The following is a 17,984-nucleotide window of genomic DNA, read 5'->3' as shown; positions in this document are numbered from 1 at the left end:
ATATTTATACAGTTATCTTATTGCAGAAGAAAAATCAAATCAAAAAGGAAGAAAAAGAAAAGCTGAGGGAAAAAAAAAAATATATGCATGCAAACAACCACAAAAAAGTACTTGTTATTTTGTGATCCATACTCAGTTCCCACAGTCCTCTCTCTGAGTATATAGATGGCTCTCTTCATCATGAAATCATTGGAATTGGCCTGAATTATCTCATTGTTGGAAAGAGCCACATCCATCAGAATTAATCATCGTATAATCTTATTGTTGCCTTGTACAATGATTTCCTGGTTATTCTCATTTCACTCAGCATCAGTTCATGTAAGGCCTCTCTGAAATCATCCTGCCAGTCGTTTCTTACAGAACCAATAGTATTCCATAGCATTCATATATCATAATTTCTTCAGCCATTCTCCAACTGATGGGCATCCATTCACTTTCCAGTTTCTTGCCAGTACAAAAAGGGCTGCCACAAACATTTTTGCACATGTGGGTCCCTTTCTCTCCTTTAAGATCTCTTTGGGATACAGGCCCAGTAGAAACACTGCTGGATCAAAGGGTATGCACAGTTTGATAACTTTTTGAGCTTAGTTCCAAATTGCTCTCCAGAATGGTTAGATCTGTTCACAACTCCACCAACAATGCATCAGTGTCCCAGTTTTCCCACATCCCCTCCAATATTCGTCATTATCTTTTCCTGACATCTTAGCCAATCTGACAGGTGTGTAGTGCCAAACATCCTTCTTAAGCCCCTTAGAAACCCCCTCACTGGAATTCAGCCTCTTCTAAAAATATTCTGATCATAGGCAGGGTGGTTCCCATGAGGTAGCTATTGCTGGTGCTCCTGGAGAGGGATTGAAGTTAGTGGAAGGAAATTGATCATGTAGTCACAGAGGCAAATTTCAACTTTGGAGGCTCTGAGGGAAACAAGGAATCTCTGAGCTTAACCTGAATATTTGAGCATAGATAACACTGCAGAGCAAGGGTTAGAGTCTTGGGTGGCATCCTCATTATTCTTTGTAGAATGATGGGTTTTCCCCAGCTTGTTGAGGTCTATTTTACAGAAAGAAATCCAACCATGATAAGGTGGTATCAAAAGACTTAAAAAGAAGTATATGTGAATAGTATAGAAGCATTTAGGTCTCAAGGAAATTCACCATGGAAGTAATTGCAGGTGGACCAGAGATCTTGGATGTTGTTATACAGGTAAAAATGATATTGGTCCTACTGAAGAGATAAAGGTGAGAAGGAAGACTCTTGTATATTACAAGTACTTACAGAAGTATAAAGCACCATATAAATGCAAATGCATTGCTAAAGAAGGTTGTGGTTGTGGTTGAATTTGATAAAGATTCTCAATTCTCAATCTCCCCTCTCTTGCATCAGTTTTATTGCCTGGCTTTCCATTCTCACCCTTTAGAAAGTATGTGGAATAATCTCTCTAAAATACTGAGTGACCCACACTGTACCATGCCTAAAGATCTGCTCAGTTCCAAATCAGCCAGAATCCTAGTAACCCTCATTTGCTTATGCTGAGCTAGAGAACCAAGCCAATCTGAGAGCTTGGTCCATGTGGTTCACATCACGAACGTATGTTCTGAAACCAAAGAGTAGAAGAAAGTTCTTGTGAAACTGTATTTATTTGGGGGTGAGGTAATTTGGGTTACATGACTTGCCCAGGACCACATAAGCTAGGAAGTGTAAAGTGTCTGAAACCAGATTTGAACTTAGGTCTTCTTGAATCCAGGGTAGGAGCTTTATCCACTGTGCCATCTAGCTGCCCTTGAAAATTATATTTGCAAGTAAATAAATAGCAGAATTGCCTAGCTTTTGTGTGTTAGTTGTTTGTTATATTTCATTCTTGAAGAGGACCAAAGTGACATCAGTATGTTAAAGTAGAGTTACAATGAGTTACAATGTGTTCATATAAATCCTCTCATCCTTTTAAAGAAAGGGAAATTTTGTTTCTCCAGTGAATTACTTGTCCTTCAAATCCTGAAAACATCCTGCCCAGACCATGTGGAGCAGTAGTGATTGGTACTGATTCTTGGCCCTTACTCTACAGAAATGACATTTTTTTAGAGATTTTAATTAGTCCTCAAAAGTCATCAGAATCAAATACAGCTTTATTGCATTAATAGCCACAGTGTGAAAAGACAACTAGTATTAATGTAATCATTAAGTTTATATAAAGTCCTCACTTTTTATAATGTTGAGCATCTTACCTTTTTTTCCAATTCTGAAAGTGCCTTTGGGCACTGTGTCAGTGGGCAAAGAAATTAGTCCATCTAGGAGATTTACATCCTGGTTTCCATAAAAACAGCAAAGTTAAAGTATATATACCCTATTTCACGCTAATCAGGCAATAACCCAACTGATCCAGCTCATTTTATTCCTTTGGGAATAAATTTGCTAAGGCAAAGAAAAAATAATGAGCTTGAGCGTCATCGGACTTGAATTAGAATGCTGACTCTACTACTTAGTACTTGTGTGACTTTGGACAAGTCATTTAATTGCTTGGGGCCCTAGATTATGATCTCTAATGTACCTTCCAGTTCTAAATCTAGGAATGAGTAAAACTAACCACATAAACTAAAGCCAGGTGTAAGTTACTTAAAATGGGGAACTGTTTGGTGGTTACAAATGAATCTAGCTCATTTTTTTTTTTTTTCATGAGAATGAATTAGCTAATTTTGCCTTTAACCTGGACCTAGACCATGCATATTTTTACAAAATGATGACCAAAAATAAAATAAAACTTTTAAAAGTTCATTAAATACTTAATTGCAATAGTAAAAAGATACAAACCAACTGTTTAAAGCTGATTTTCCTTACCTTTTTACTAATAATGCTCAAAAGTGTCAACACTCAAAGAAAAAAATATCTGATCTGCTGTCAGCATACTTCATTCAACTTGAGTGACAAAAGGAAATGGATACTGCAATATATCTAACATATATAGGACTGCTTGCCATCTAGGGGAGGGGGTGGAGGGAGAGAGGGGAATAATCGGAACAGAAGCGAGTGCAAGGGATAATGTTGTAAAAAAAATTACCCTGGCATGGATTCTGTCAGTATAAAGTTATTATAAAATAAAATAAAATATATTAAAAAAATAAAAAATTTTAAAAAATAAATGAGGGGAAAAAAACATATATTTCCTGTTTGGCTCATTGGAAATAAGAATTATTATTGAAAAGAACTATTCAGTTTAATTAATTAGAACAATTCTAGATAGCATTCTGTGTTCCTATTTTGGATGATTCTCCAAACACTCTGGTAAAAAATTTCTAGATGCTATTAATGAAGACTGTAGCTTATTATTCACTGAAAATCTGTTTCATTCAGCCCAGAATTCTGTCTTTGCCAATGGTAGGAAAGGGCTTATTTGCTATAGTTAATGTTGGCACTTAGAGATGTCCTCATGAAATACTATATTTTTTTCTGGTTTTCATTATGGATCTGTCTCCCATTAATTTATCTAAAAGTTTTTAAAATTCTGCTAGACTTTGGAAGATAAAGATAGTAATAAAAGATAATTTGTTGCTGTCTTAATTTTGCCAAACATCTTGTATGACATATATTTCTCATTTTCAAGAGTTGACTTTAATATAGTTTTTCAGAATTGCACTATGTAAGTAACATCCAATTTGTGACATGACATATTGATGAAGCTATTTGTCTCTTCTCTCATGAAAACACTTGGCTATCTCTATGAGATTTAGAAACCTATCCATCCCCTCCCATGTTCTGATGGTCAGATAAAGTAGTAGCAGCCTTCCATGTCCCTCTATGGTGACATGATCAGTATTGGAAATTAGATTGTGAACTGTTTGAGGAATTTGACTATTTTTACCTTTCTTTGTATGTTTAGCATTCAACTCATTGCTTAGCACATAAAGAGACCTGCCTTAAAAAGATAGACATATGTCAATTTGATATATGACCTCAACTCAATATACTATACTAGTATAGAGATAGTGGGGCCAGTAGGGTATACCCAGAGCTAGTTGGGTTTCTGAGCTGGCTGGGTTCCAAAAGTTCATTTGAAACAGTTACTTGTGCGTACACACACACATACACACACACACACACACACCCATATATACACACACATATTTTAAAAAAAAATAGTTGTGAAATTCTAGTATGGCTTCTTATGAAAAGTTTATATTAAAGAATTCACTAAAGAATAACACTCTGTGGTTAGGTTCACAGGTAAAATAGTCAATGATTATAGTAATCTAGTGTTGGACAAACACCAAGACCCCAGCTTTTGGGACAAGAACGCAACTATTTGATAAAAACTGCTGGGAAATTTGGAAACTAGTATGGCAGAAACTAGGCATTGACCCATGCCTAATACTTTATACCAAGATAAGGTCAAAATGAGTTCATGATCTAGACATAAAGAGATATTATATACATCTAGCCATTCTGGAGAGCAATTTGGAACGATGCTCAAAAAGTTATCAAACTGTGCATACCCTTTGATCCAACAGTGTTACTACTGGGCTTATATCCCAAAGCGATCTTAAAGAAGGGAAAGGGACTTGTATGTGCAAAAATGTTTGTAGCAGCCCTCTTGTGTAGTGGCCAGAAACTGGAAACTGAGTGGATGCCCATCAATTGGAGAATGGCTGAATAAATTGTGGTATATGAATGTTATGGAATATTATTGTTATGTAAGAAATGACCAACAGGATGATTTTAGAAAGGCCTGGAGAGACTTACAGGAACTGATGCTGACTGAAACAAGCAGGGCCAGGAGATCATTATATACTTCAACAACAATACTAGATGATGATCAGTTCTGATGGATGTGGCTCTCTTCAACAATAAGATGAACCAAATCAGTTCCAATAGAGTAGTAATGAATTGAACCAGCTACCCAGCGAAAGAACTCTGGGAGATGACTATGAACCACTGCATAGAATCCCAATCCCTCTATTTTTGGTCACCTGCATTTTTTATTTCCTTCACAGGCTATATACACTATTTCAAAGTCCGATTCTTTTTGTACAGCAAAATAACTGTTTGGACATGTATACTTTTATATTGTATTTAATTTATACTTTAACATATTTAACATGTATTGGTCAACCTGCCATCTGGGGGAGGGGAGAAGGGGAAGGAGGAGAAAAATTGGAACAAAACATTTGGCAATTGTCAATGCTGTAAAATTACCCATGCATATAACTTGTAAATAAAAAGTTATTTTTTAAAAAAAGTGTTATTATAAGCAAATTAGAAGAACATAGGATAACTTGCCTCTTAGATCTGTGAAGGAGGGAGAAAGTTGTGACCAAAGAACTGGAGATCATTATTGATCACAGAATAGATAATTTTGATTATATTAAGTTAAAAAGGCTTTATAAACAAAACTAATTCAGCAAGATTAGAAGGGAAGCAATAAACTGGGAAAAAATTTTACATTCAAAGGGTCCAATAAAGCCCTCATTTCTAAAATATATAGAGAATTGACTCAAATTTATAAGAATTCAAGCCATTATTCAATTGATAAATGGTCAAAGGATATGAACAGACAATTTTGAGATGATGATTTCCTTCTCCAGTTCATTTTACAGATGAGGAAATTGGCAAACAGGGTTAAGTGACTTGCCTAAGGTCACACAGCTAATAAGTGTCTGAAGCCAGATTTGAATTCAGGAAGATGAAATTTGACTCTAGGTCTCATGCTCTCTCCATTGTGTCACCTAGTTGCCCCTATCTTCCCCTATTAATTTTTTTTAAGATATGACAGAGAAAGTTAAAACCTATAGAACAAGAGAAATATTTTCTGTGCCTCACATAGTCCCTCAACCAATTTAGAAAATAGTGATTTAAATACTAATTTGGAAAACACTAATCCAAAAGTTCATTGGAAACCAGTTACTGTTTCTGGATAAAACTGCATTGAATACCAAGGCTATAGCCTATAGTCTATAGACTCACACTACCATACAAAGCCTATTTATCCATTGCATTAAAAATTTAAAACTTCATGGGACCTTAGAAATAATGCCAGAGAAACTGAGGCAAGATAGAGATTAGAGAATTATAATATTTTATTTGAAAGGGAGATATTTCCTGGGGCCAAATGGATCCATGGTTTGGTCCCAGGGCTGAATAAGACTCATCTCCAAGAATCCAGCCAACAATGTGAGTTCTCAATGACCTATATGCACGTGGCTCAGACATGGGATAGATCAAGGCAGGGCTGGAGTCAGGGTACTGAGAGTGGGAACACAGGACTAATAATCCTGTACTGACAGGGTGAGGAGAGGCATGGGGACATTTGATTATTAGGATTACAGAATGGGGAGAGGCACCCAACATTCTGGCGATGTCTAAGATAGAAGGTCTTTTTCCTTATCTGGATCATCATGATAAGGAGGGAGGGATAGTGTTACAGGATTGAGCAGAACAATTCAGGGAAACCGAGGCAGGACAATTTAGGGAAACAATAAATGAGTCAGGATAATAAAAGCGAACTGTGGCACAACATTAGTCATCCTTTATCAATGGTGTTATAATGCCTAATCATCATTTATAACAATATTTTTTGGGAAAATATGTCCATAACATCAGGAACACATTTTTTCCCTAACTAGAATAGGGACTTTACCCTTCCTCATCTCTCTGATCTTTAGAATAATGAGACTGAGTGATCCCTTCCACTACAAAAAGCTTCTACTGAGGATTCTCACAGCTTCATGAGAATTCCAGGAGGGCAAAGGAAGAGGAAAAGATGGTAGAGAAGAAAGTTTCACTGACAATATTTTTAGGAGAATAGAAGTGAAAATCTATAGGGTTCATGCTCCAGGAATCACTACTTGACCTAGCATTATTTAATCATTTTACCAGTAACCTGGTCAAAGACATAGGTGCCACATTTATCAAATTCACAGATGACAAAAAGTTAGAAGTATATCCTAGTATATTGAACAATAGAGTAAGGTTTCAAAAAGGTCATGATGGGCAAGACATTTGGGGAAAATTTAACTGGATGAAATTTAAGGGAGGAAAATGTAGCTTTATATTATAATTCAGTTGAAAAATCTTCATGATGGTATGAGAAGCATGTATAGATGGCTTTGGGTCTAAACTAAAAGGTTTATTAGTGCACTGATGCTCAATGTAGATCAACAGTATGATGGGACAGACAAAAATGCTAATATAATCTTAGACCAAGGTATGATGTCCAAAACTAGGAAGGTGATAGCTTTGTTCTGCCTTCTCTGAGTACATTTAGTATATTAGATTCTGTTCTTGATGACATATTTTAGGAAAAAAAGTTGTAGTATCCAGAGGAAGGCAAATAGGATCATGGAGGGCTTCAGTTCATCTCTGATGACAATTGGTAGTGTTAATCTGGAAAGGAAAGAACTGGGAAGAATATGATAGCTATGTTCAAGCATTCGAAGGCTATCAAATGGATGATAATTAGGTTTTCTCTGCTTAACTCCATAGGACATTGATTTGAAATTACAAAGAGAAAAAATCAAGTTTGATGACAAGACATACTTCCTAACAATTAGATCCATCCATTACCTTAGATACATCCATTTTCTTATTTTACTTATCCAAGTAAAAGACTTGATCTTTAAGGAAAGACATGATAATCTTATTGTAGAAGGCAGCCTAGATAGTATACTGGATTGGGTGTAGGATATCAAGAAGATCCAATTTCAAATTTTGCCTTGAACATTTACTAGTTGTGTAAATTTAGGCAAGTGACAACCTCTCCCAGCCAATTTACTTAATCTATAAAATGGAGATAGTAATGGCATCTACCTACCTTCCTGGTGTGAGATCAAATATTTTAAGTGCTTTAGAAACCTAAAATGCTGTAGAAATATTATTGTCATTATTAAAAGGGATCCTGTCTTACTTACAGGTGAGTAAATGGTTCTCAAGATTTTTACTAAAAATCCCATTATATTCTTAAAAATTGAGAATCCCTTCCAGCAAGCTTTTGTTTATACGGGTTATTATCATCAACATTTGTCTTACTAGAAATGCATATAGCTTAGTATTGTTATGAAAATAATTTTGAACTTTCAGGCTCCCTAAAAGGGTCTTTGGGCTGCAAAGGGTATCCCCACCACATTTTGAGAACCAGTGGTTAGACTGAATGGCTTTTGAAGGCCCATATGAGGTTCTTTAATTTGAATTTGAAGGTTTCCACTAATATGAAACTCTGGGTTTTAAAGCCTGACTGACTTCCTAATGAACCTCATTCCTTCCATGGTCCCTTAGAATTTATTTACCTGCTTTCCTTTTCTATTGTTGTCTCCTGTAGCTTCCAAAAGGGAGATATATTCATATTCATATTCTCATTCTCTCTCTCTTTGTCTTTCTTTTTCTTTCCTTCTTCCTCTCCTTCTCCCTCTCCCTTTCCTTCTTTTTCTCTCTCTCCCCTCCTCCCCCATTTTTTGGCTCACTTCTATGCTCTAAAACTTCCTCTTCTTTCTTTAACTTAAACTCTATGAATTTAAGTCACGCATTTGCCAATGGGGAATCTGTCTATACACAATTGATTTTGTTGGAGAGTTGAAGAGCAGATTGTTTTCTCTACTGTGAGATGGCAGTGAGCAAAAAGAGAAAGGAAAATACCAAATGCTTAGGAAACAAAGAAAATTCAAAAATAGCCCTTTCATTCGAGGAGCTTCCAGTCTGATTTATGGGGAAGAAGAAGTCATCCCTCTGGCCACTGCCTTTTCCTAGGTGGTTTTGTCCTACTTTTATTAAGTAAGAGTGAGAAGTGCAAGTCAGGGATGTCCAGGTCAGGATGATTGGTTACCATTTTACTCATGTTTTTGTTATTGCCTTTTCAGCTTTAATCGCCTTGACTTACCTCCATATGAAACTTTTGAAGATTTAAGAGAGAAACTTCTCATGGCCGTTGAAAATGCTCAAGGATTTGAAGGGGTAGATTAGGCAGCTGCTACTTTTTGGTTGTTGTTCTTCAAGCAAGTTCTTGCCCCTTTGCGTTTGCCTAATGGACACATAAGCCACAATGGCAGAACAGTTGCACAAAGTTGGTTTCTGGAGCAAACTCTTCGACAATGCAGTTGCCTAAGGGCAGAAGTTGGAACTCTAGCCCAAGGATAGTATTTCTGCATTTTCCACCACAAATTATCAACTGGTTGATGTGTACACTAATTACATTTCAGGAGGACTTGTCCTATTTATGTTGGGCCTCTGTAGGCAAAGCCCTTAATAAATATTTTACATACTTTCTAATGACAATGAATGGAATTAATCACTCTACAGGTATAGTATTACAACTCATGTTTACTTTTAAAAATGATTTAGACCTATTTTCAGATTTTATTTCATTACAATTAAAGATATTATATACTTGGAAAAATGAGCATTTTTTTGTATCTGAATTTCCTACCAGACTTAATGTCAGTGACATTTTAATTTTTTAAGTGTATTGCATTTCCCCCTGCCCCACTGTATTCAAAATAGAGACCTAATATTTGTGCAGAAATGCTCCCCAGACAAAGACATTTCGAAAATTTCAAACAAGTCATCGAGCATAATGATATCTTTCCATACCCAGAGAGGCTAAGTACTGACTGGAGATTACATTTTTGTATAAATATAGTATCATAGCTGCAAGACAAGAAAGAATCATGACCTAGCATGAAAAATTTTGTGTTGATTTAAAAGGAATCACAGCATTGCTCCTTGGTAGCTATTCCAAGTAATAGAATCCACTTTGAGTCAGGGTGAGACTAGCATTTCTTGTAAGAGAACCTGTTTCCCCCTGCCTCCTTCCTGCTGTACAGTGATGCTTTTATGATCTTTCCTCTTTACTGTTCTCTGTGGCGGAGGCATTTTGAATGAAACCTGGCAGTGCTCTCCATTTGAAATTGTGGAAACCAGATCTGTTTTGTCTCCTATTTGTATGCATTTGCTAATGGTCGCTAAATAACCACTTTTGTTCTGACTGCACCAATTCTGAAGGCACTTTATGTACTCCATGGAATTCATATCTGGTTGTTGTTGTTTTTTTTTTTAATCATAAGCATTTTAATGTGATGACTCCTTCTCATTGCACATGTCTATCAATTGTGAATTTGGTGGCTGCTGATGTATAAAAACCCAAATGTAAAACTGAGCCTGCAGTCCTCTTCTCACCAATTGTTTGTGATTTTTTTATATACAGTCACAAAAATTTATTTAATATACACTTTATCTAACCAAGTTTTGTTACCTATGACATGTTGCATGCTTAGAAATTATATAATGCCTGAGTTGTATCTATTGTGTGATAGATTAAAGATAAAAGAGAAGACTGGTATTTGATCCACTTAAATTGTTAATCTAGTAGTAGAGTAGACTTGAGGGTATTTATTTGTTTAGGTCATTTGATTACCTTCACCTTTTTAAGTCTTCTTTGTTCCTGGAGCTAAGCAATTCCTCTTGTTCTTGAGAAAATTCTGCCATACTCAGAACTAAATGTCGCCCTTCTGTACTTGTGAAGCAATTTTTAACCCTTATTTTCCATTGTCCTCCCCCCTACCTCCAGGACTTGCCCTTTCAGTTAATCTCATACTAGCAGAGAATGGAGCAAAAATGAATGGGGTCATGGGTTTTGTATTTATTAAGGATAAAACAGAGATAATAGAGCTCTTTTCACAGCAACACCATGACACTCGGATGTCTTCTCTCTGATCTCTGCAAGACTTGAGAAAACAAAGCAATCTAGCTGGTCAGAGCACTACAGTTCCCAGAAATTCCTATAGGAGAAAAGCATTGACTCCCTTTTCTACATTGGTCTTTGTCTAAAAAGACAAAAATAAGAAAACCAACATTCCGAATTAATTCACAAATTGGTGACTTTATTAACCAGTTGGTGAGAAATGTGATTTTTCTTTGATAGTAGATCTTTCTACTAATTTCTCAGTTGGTGAAGATCCCTTTTGTGCAACTGGTTTATTTTAAAATTAATTTTATTTTAAAGATTCAATCCAAAGGCTGAATTGTGCATCGGTTACTTTTTGAGAGCTATTACACAACAACGGTGCTGCATAATCAATGTTTTCCAAGAACCTGGATTTCTTTTGTTATTGTTTAACCATGAGTGCTTTTTAAAAGGGTAGATAACCACCAGATGCAAAATAAGCAAAATATTAGGAGAAGAAAAACAATTTTATTATGATGAGATAATTTGTGAGTTTCTAAGAGGTAAATTAAGAATAAGAATTCCAAAAAAATTTGATATAAAACTATAACAAATCTCTAGCAGACAGTAATTGGATAAAAGAAAAATTCAGTTTAACTCTACTAATAACCTATTTTTATTAATGTTGAATGACTCTTTTATCAAACCAGTTTCTCTGAATCCAAAGGCTACAATATTTTAATTGTTCTCTATAAGTCTCATTCTGTTTTTCTTAATCCTCTTCTTGTAATTTTCAGGATGTAATATCAAAAATCATTGAAGAGAATTTGTTGCATGAAAAGTAGATTCCTTAGTCAAAATTCTTTGGATCCAAGTCCTCCACTGTCTCCATGACATTACCTGTAAAGAAATACTACGTTTCCTTTTCACAGATTGTCCTTAGCAGCAACTTTGCTCAGCAGTCCTGGTCTTTACAGTTACTCTTTTCCCCCAAAATAGAGAAGTAAACATTTGCTTTCAAGTTTCTTGAACTTTCTACAAAAGACATAGGTCATGAAGAGACAATCCTCTGGAAAGTGTTGCAGGTTAAGGAATTTACTACAAATATATACTGATTGTTTAAGTTTCTTTAGTATGAGTTACCTTGATTGTCCCATAAAGTCTTTTTGGTATTCCCATTCCTGATTCCTGTAGACTTGATTGAGGTTGGAATTTCCTTCTGCATTGAATCAATTTAGAAGTGTCAGTTTTAAGAATGTGATGAAGTTTCTTGGATTAGAGAAATGATAAGATTTTTGTTCCATCTGAAGTTGTATTCAATTTCAATGCCTTTTTTTTTTCACTTTAAATTCTGTGTTCTGATTTATTTGCCTTGATTTATTATTTGTAGCTAGTTTCATCCTTCCTCTCTTACAAGTTTCAAAGCAGTGAAGTCTTCATTTAAATTATTTTTTAAAGGACCTTTATTATTAGTTTGCAACTGAAATTTTCCTCTATGTGGTCAAATGATCACTAACGTAAGCAGACGTGATTCCTCATGTTTTAGGACATCAGGGTAGATTGTAGCAAGAGTTGAGTAAAATGTCCAAGCCATTATCCATATCTTACATCCTTCATTGTAATTTCTCTCACTTGTACTGCTGCTCTTTGGTGTTCCCAGATCCAAAATGCCAGGCTGGAAAGTCAAGTCATTATATAAGTTATAAATCATCTTCAATAACTCCAGGCTTTGACTTGTAGTAGTAGAATATTTGAATTGAAATGAACATTTTCCAAAAATTCTTATATAGCTTACCACTGAAGTTTAAAATTAAAAAAAAAAAAATGATCTGTAAGATTAGCCAGTTAGAAGTTTGTCATTTACCTTGCAGATAACTTTCCCTTTCCTACTCTCAGGCTCTCTTCCCTTTCCTAACCCCATACCTGATGGGGACATGTGTGGGATGCTATCTTCCATTTTCTGACAAGCCAGTAGAGGATGCTGCAGTACAGAGTAACTGCCGAGTACCCCTCCCTCCCTCACCCCCAGGCAAAGTACACTACCTCTGTCATGTACAGGTTTTTCACCTGTAACTTGACATGGAAGTTGTGTCAAAACTGCCAACTTCAGGCCTGAGGTGTTTAAACAAAAAGAAATAAAAACAACTTTTTTCAGTTCCTTTGTAGTTTAGATTTTAAAAAAGGAAGAATAATGTGATATACTATGGACCACTTTTTAAAAAATTTATATATAAGCCTTAACTTACATGTATATATATATATATATATATATATATATATATACACACACACACACAAGTACACACACACACACCCCTGAATGTTTTCTATGTAAGAGAAAAATGCTGTAGAATTACAAGATGAGCTTGTATAACATTTTATAGGGGGAAAAAGTCATTTCTGTATGAAATTTTGCAAGAAAACCTAGTTGGACATCTTTATTAAAGATGCTTCACTCAAGATAATGCATGTTTAAAATGCATGGGGATATTTTTTAACTTTGGTTTAGAATAACAACTGGAATTTAACCATGTGTTACGTTGTCTGCAGACCTGTAGTACTGCCTTCTCTACTTTACATCAGTGTTACTAAGCCATCATCACCAACCATAGCCTTGTATCAGCATACTTTTTTTATTCTTATAAGCCATTTTGCGTCTTTTAGTCAAAATAATTTTCACTTAGGATGTCATTTTCCTTCATGTTAACTTCATCAGATTTTCATCTCCCCTTTATTATTATGGATGTAATATTTATATACATATATATAGTACATATGCTGCCTAAATATATATGTATATATTTATATAGCATTTTTTAAACATCTTCTTTGAGTAATCTAGTTTCAAAAGGGAGAGTTTGGTCTCTACATTTCTTTCCAAGCCCAGTCTTGTAAACACTAACTTCTAAGCCTGAGTAAACCTTAAGACAATGATACTGAGTCGCTATCCTTTGTGAACCAAGAAATTCAGATTAAACATGAATGAACAGTGACTGCTAAAGTGAAAAGAATTTCAAACATTCCAGATGAAATCCCATTTCATAACTTTTTATTGTTAAAAGAAAAAAAACACCTCCTAATATGAGGCTAATATTTGATACAGTGGTAAATACTAAACTACCTTAATTTTTTTTGTTTGTTTTTAAAAAAGCAACTTATAAAGAATGCTCATTTTCACAATCAGAATAGCTTTAAAGTACAGTTGAATTTGATACACAATAAGGGAAAGTTTTGTTCAAGAACAAAACCATTTTTTCCATTTATTTTCTTAAGAGAATTGAAGGGAAATGTAGATTGTTTGTTTTCCTGACAGCAAAAAAGATCAATGTGACACAATGAAGTTGTTGTACTGAAATGATGCAACTTGTCAAATATTTAATAAAGAATTATGGAAGCTGAAACATTTTATGTTTCAAATATATGATTTCTTTGATTGCAAGTTTTTTTTTTTTTTTAATGCACCAGAGGGTTTTTAATTGCCAACAATGTTATATGAAATAATTCTTTCCCCCATCATTCATTCCCTCCCCCCCAAACCTCTATAGCTGGAACATATCACCAATGTTTTCCCAAAAAAATTACCTGGTCATCTTAGCTAAAACTTATTTGTTAGACTGGAATACCTCCTCTGGAGTTGGACATTAAAATATTGACCACTTAATTATAGATGCTAAGGACATTTTCAAGGACCTGGTGAACTTCTGATTGTTTTTTATTGATTAGGGCTTTCTGATTGGTCTTCTTTATTGGGAAGAGGGACTACTCCATCCCCTGCCCTACCCCATCCCACCCCAGTCCAGGAAAGCAGGGATCCAATACCCTCCCTCCTCCTCCCTCCTCCCCCCCTCTTCCCCCCTGGTGCTATAACTCTTATGAGTTTAATGAAATCATGAGTTTCTGAAGAGCAATATGCTTTTTCCCCCTCCTTACCTCCAACTTTTTTTTTTTTTTTTTTTAATATCCAGTCTTGATACTCTTTGTGAAAGACTCTTTCTCTTTAATCCCATTCCTAAGAAGGAATGGCTTTGGAACTTCTTTTCTTACTACTTAATTATTTCTCCCTTGTTATATACTTATAGGGATGTGTGAGGTTATGTAAAACATGTGAAATGGGGTTTTTGCTCATTACCTTCTACTATGAGGCAATTGGTCCTTTTGCTTTTTAATGTCTTTGTTTCTAATGTCACTTGCCTTTCATAACCTCTTTCAAACATTGTCAGACATAACTCGGTAAGTGGTGAGTTCCTTAGAATTTCCCTGAATTTGCAAGCCAGTGTTTTGCAAATGTTCAACAATATGCTTCTTCTAATTTTCAAACTTGAAGTTTAATTGAGAGAGACTTAGCACACTAAGAAAGGACCACCAGAATAAATCCAATTTATTCCTCTTCCTTTGGGCTCAAACTATACTTTTCACAGACAAGTATTTTTCCCCTGTTTTACTTCCCCTACACCAATATTCCCTATTCTCTTTACAAAAATCTTAATTACCATAGAGCTGGAAGAGATCTTAGTAGTTATTGAGATCCAGCCTCTTTTATTTTACAGATGAGGAAACTGAGACCCAGAAAGATTAAGTGACTTACCCAGTGAGGTAAGCATTTACAATCCTTTTGACTCTGATTCTGATGCTATATCTGCTACACAGGTGTAACACAAAAGAAATGAAAATTTCTTAATTCAAACTATGGGCAAGGCATTATGCTAAGTGTTGGGGTGTATAGAATACCAAATGATCTCAAGGAGCTTGCAGTCCAGTAGTACAAGGAAAGAGACAAATTACTAGTGATGTAAGAAAAATTGCGGTAAGCAGATTCAAAATGTTAGAAAAATTTTAAGTAAAAAAAATTCTTCCAAAAGGGGTGGGGTAAGATTAGGAACATCTAGAATAATGTAAGTAATGAGGGAAGATGGTTCAACACTCAAAGCTGAGGGGTATGACAGTGGAGAGAATAGTCAAGCAACCTTATCTTCCCTGATTCTTTTGTTGGGATTAAGTTGTATAGATCCATACATTCAAATTCAGCAAATGCTTATAGGTTTTTTCCTACATGCAAGTCACTATTTTAAGTGCTGGACACTGTGAGAACAACCACAACCTATTCCCTGGCCTTAAGAAGCTTTTTATATTTTACTGGGGGAGATTTGACATAGGTAAGTCTAATACAAAGTACAGTCCAACTGTAAAAGTCCCCGAAAAAACTTCTCTAAGAAGATCTGACAAGGAGATTCACTGACTTTTAACAATGAAAGGAATCTTAGAGACTTTCAAATCCCAACACTTAATTTTAGAGATGAAGGCTGAACTCTGAGGAGATGAAGTAAAAGTCTTAGATGAGATTCCATCTTATATCATCATGAATCCAAGTTCACTATTTTATCCACTTTCCCATGCTGCCTTTTATTGTCTTTACTTATATGTAATAACATCATATATCAACACATATATACTCGCACACAATATATACAGTATTATATATGTGCCCACATGCAAATACCTGTGCATATACATATATACACATCCACATGCAATACATATATACACATATAAAACAAGTACCCAATGCTTATACACACACATAATACAGTAAAACATGGGTATACATGCAGATACATAAACATACCCATGAATACACATAAACATACATACCCAATACATATACAAGCACACACACATATCAATATACATATATAAACATTCATGCCCATGTGCATATGCATGCACATAATTTACATATACATGAGTGCACACTTGAGCAAGCACATTTACATATACAGACACAATGCATATGCATATAAATACACACATAGCTAGCTGGAATTTATAGTGGAGAAATATTTATTTGTGTTTAATTAATCTACAGTACAATTCCCTTGATAAAAGGATGGAAAGAAACTGCACAAGTTTGGCAAGATTAGGCTGAATTTAACTGAAAAGAGAATGAATATAAATATTCCCTTTCCAACATGCTGTGTTGTGATTGATTATAGGGCTGACCCTGAGCAAAACAGGAAAATAAGGGAAATTGCATTATCATTTGGAGGCTTGTCCTGCTGTTCTAGCACTCTCACCCTCCATTCCAATTATCTAATAAAGAGAATAGAAATTACTAAGAAAAGGTCAGTTTTTATGTCCATTTCATAAGTGTCCTTTTGAACACAGTGTCCTATTCTTTCCTTCTGCAGTGTTTCAGGGTCTGGGGCTAGAGAATCACTTTCTTCATTGTCTTCTGATAGCCAAGTGCATCCCTGTCCCAAGCAGATCCAAGGTTCTGATTTGCTGTGGTCGTTCATCTAGCAGAATGTTCTAACAATGTAAATCTCAAGAAGTGGTTCATCAATGCTCACTTAGATAATAATAATAATAATTTTCTTTCATCCTGAAGGATCTAACTCCCATAACTTAGTCTATTTAGCAAAATGTCCTCCCACACCTGTTATTTTTATTTGGTTTACTTTCCTTAAGTTATTATAGAAGTTATACTTGGAATTCCTAATCTTGTTTATACTTTAATAGTAAACAATGTTGTCAATGAAGAGACATAGGAAAAGTTGCTTTGTTTTTCCCAGTTGAATTGAACTAGATGATCTCTAAGGAATCTCCTACCTATAAATCTATTACCTGCAGAGGTAAGCACTGAGGGCTGAGCTTCCTGAGGACATTGGTGAATTTTTATGAAATCAATCAAATAATAATTATTTACTAAATGCCTATTACATGCTAGAAACTATGCTAAGTGCTGGAGATATCAGAACAAAGAAGGAAACAGGCCTTTCTCTTGAAAAGTTTTCATCTATGAGGGAGGAAGGGGGAACACATACACAAGTGTGTATCTACATATTTGTATATAAGATATATATACATAGAGAAAATATCAAGGGGATAAATAAGTACAAATAAATAAGTAAAAAAAAATTTCCTATGACTTCTCAGTCAGATTGGGGGTTGTCAGCCCTGATTGCAGCTCCCCCACCCCCTGAATAAATGCAATGAGCCTGGTTTTATTTCGTTCTTATCCTTATGTGTTGAATGATAAGGGAGTTGGATAAAAGACTGATAGCATTTGGAAGCAGTTGAGAATGGTAGGACGGATAGTTTAGTGTTCATGCAATGCCTGGAAAGAGTAAAGAATGTGAGAGGAACATGAAGGACTGAGGAATTTTCCCAATTTGTCCAAGTCATTTAGTGCAAAATAATGTTTGTGCTTGAGTATAGCAAGGACAGTATCTCATCTTTGACATTTTCCTCCCATTATCCTCCAATAATGATAATAACATCTATTCAGCACTCTCCAGGGAATTGGCTGGCAGGCAGCCAAGGTAACAGTCCACTACTCAAGAAGCTT

At 35.2% G+C, this 17,984-nt stretch overlaps 1 protein-coding gene across 8 annotated transcripts in view; it reads left to right on the top strand.

Moving 5' to 3' along the window:
- NEDD4L (NEDD4 like E3 ubiquitin protein ligase) overlaps positions 1-14,040 on the top strand; it is a 465,473-nt gene extending 451,433 nt beyond the window's left edge. For all 8 annotated transcript variants that reach the window (XM_051969577.1, XM_051969576.1, XM_051969578.1 and 5 more), the window contains one exon: positions 8,838-14,040. In XM_051969577.1, coding sequence (XP_051825537.1) covers positions 8,838-8,940 — 103 coding nt within the window. In that variant the 3' untranslated portion in view covers positions 8,941-14,040. The remainder of the gene's footprint in view (positions 1-8,837) is intronic.
- Positions 14,041-17,984: the final 3,944 nt, after the last annotated feature.

This window comes from Antechinus flavipes, chromosome 1 (assembly GCF_016432865.1).
Source record: "Antechinus flavipes isolate AdamAnt ecotype Samford, QLD, Australia chromosome 1, AdamAnt_v2, whole genome shotgun sequence".
NCBI lineage: Eukaryota > Metazoa > Chordata > Mammalia > Dasyuromorphia > Dasyuridae > Antechinus > Antechinus flavipes.
The sequence above is the reverse complement of the archived record's forward strand: the minus strand, read 5'-3'. Positions and strand labels throughout refer to the sequence as shown.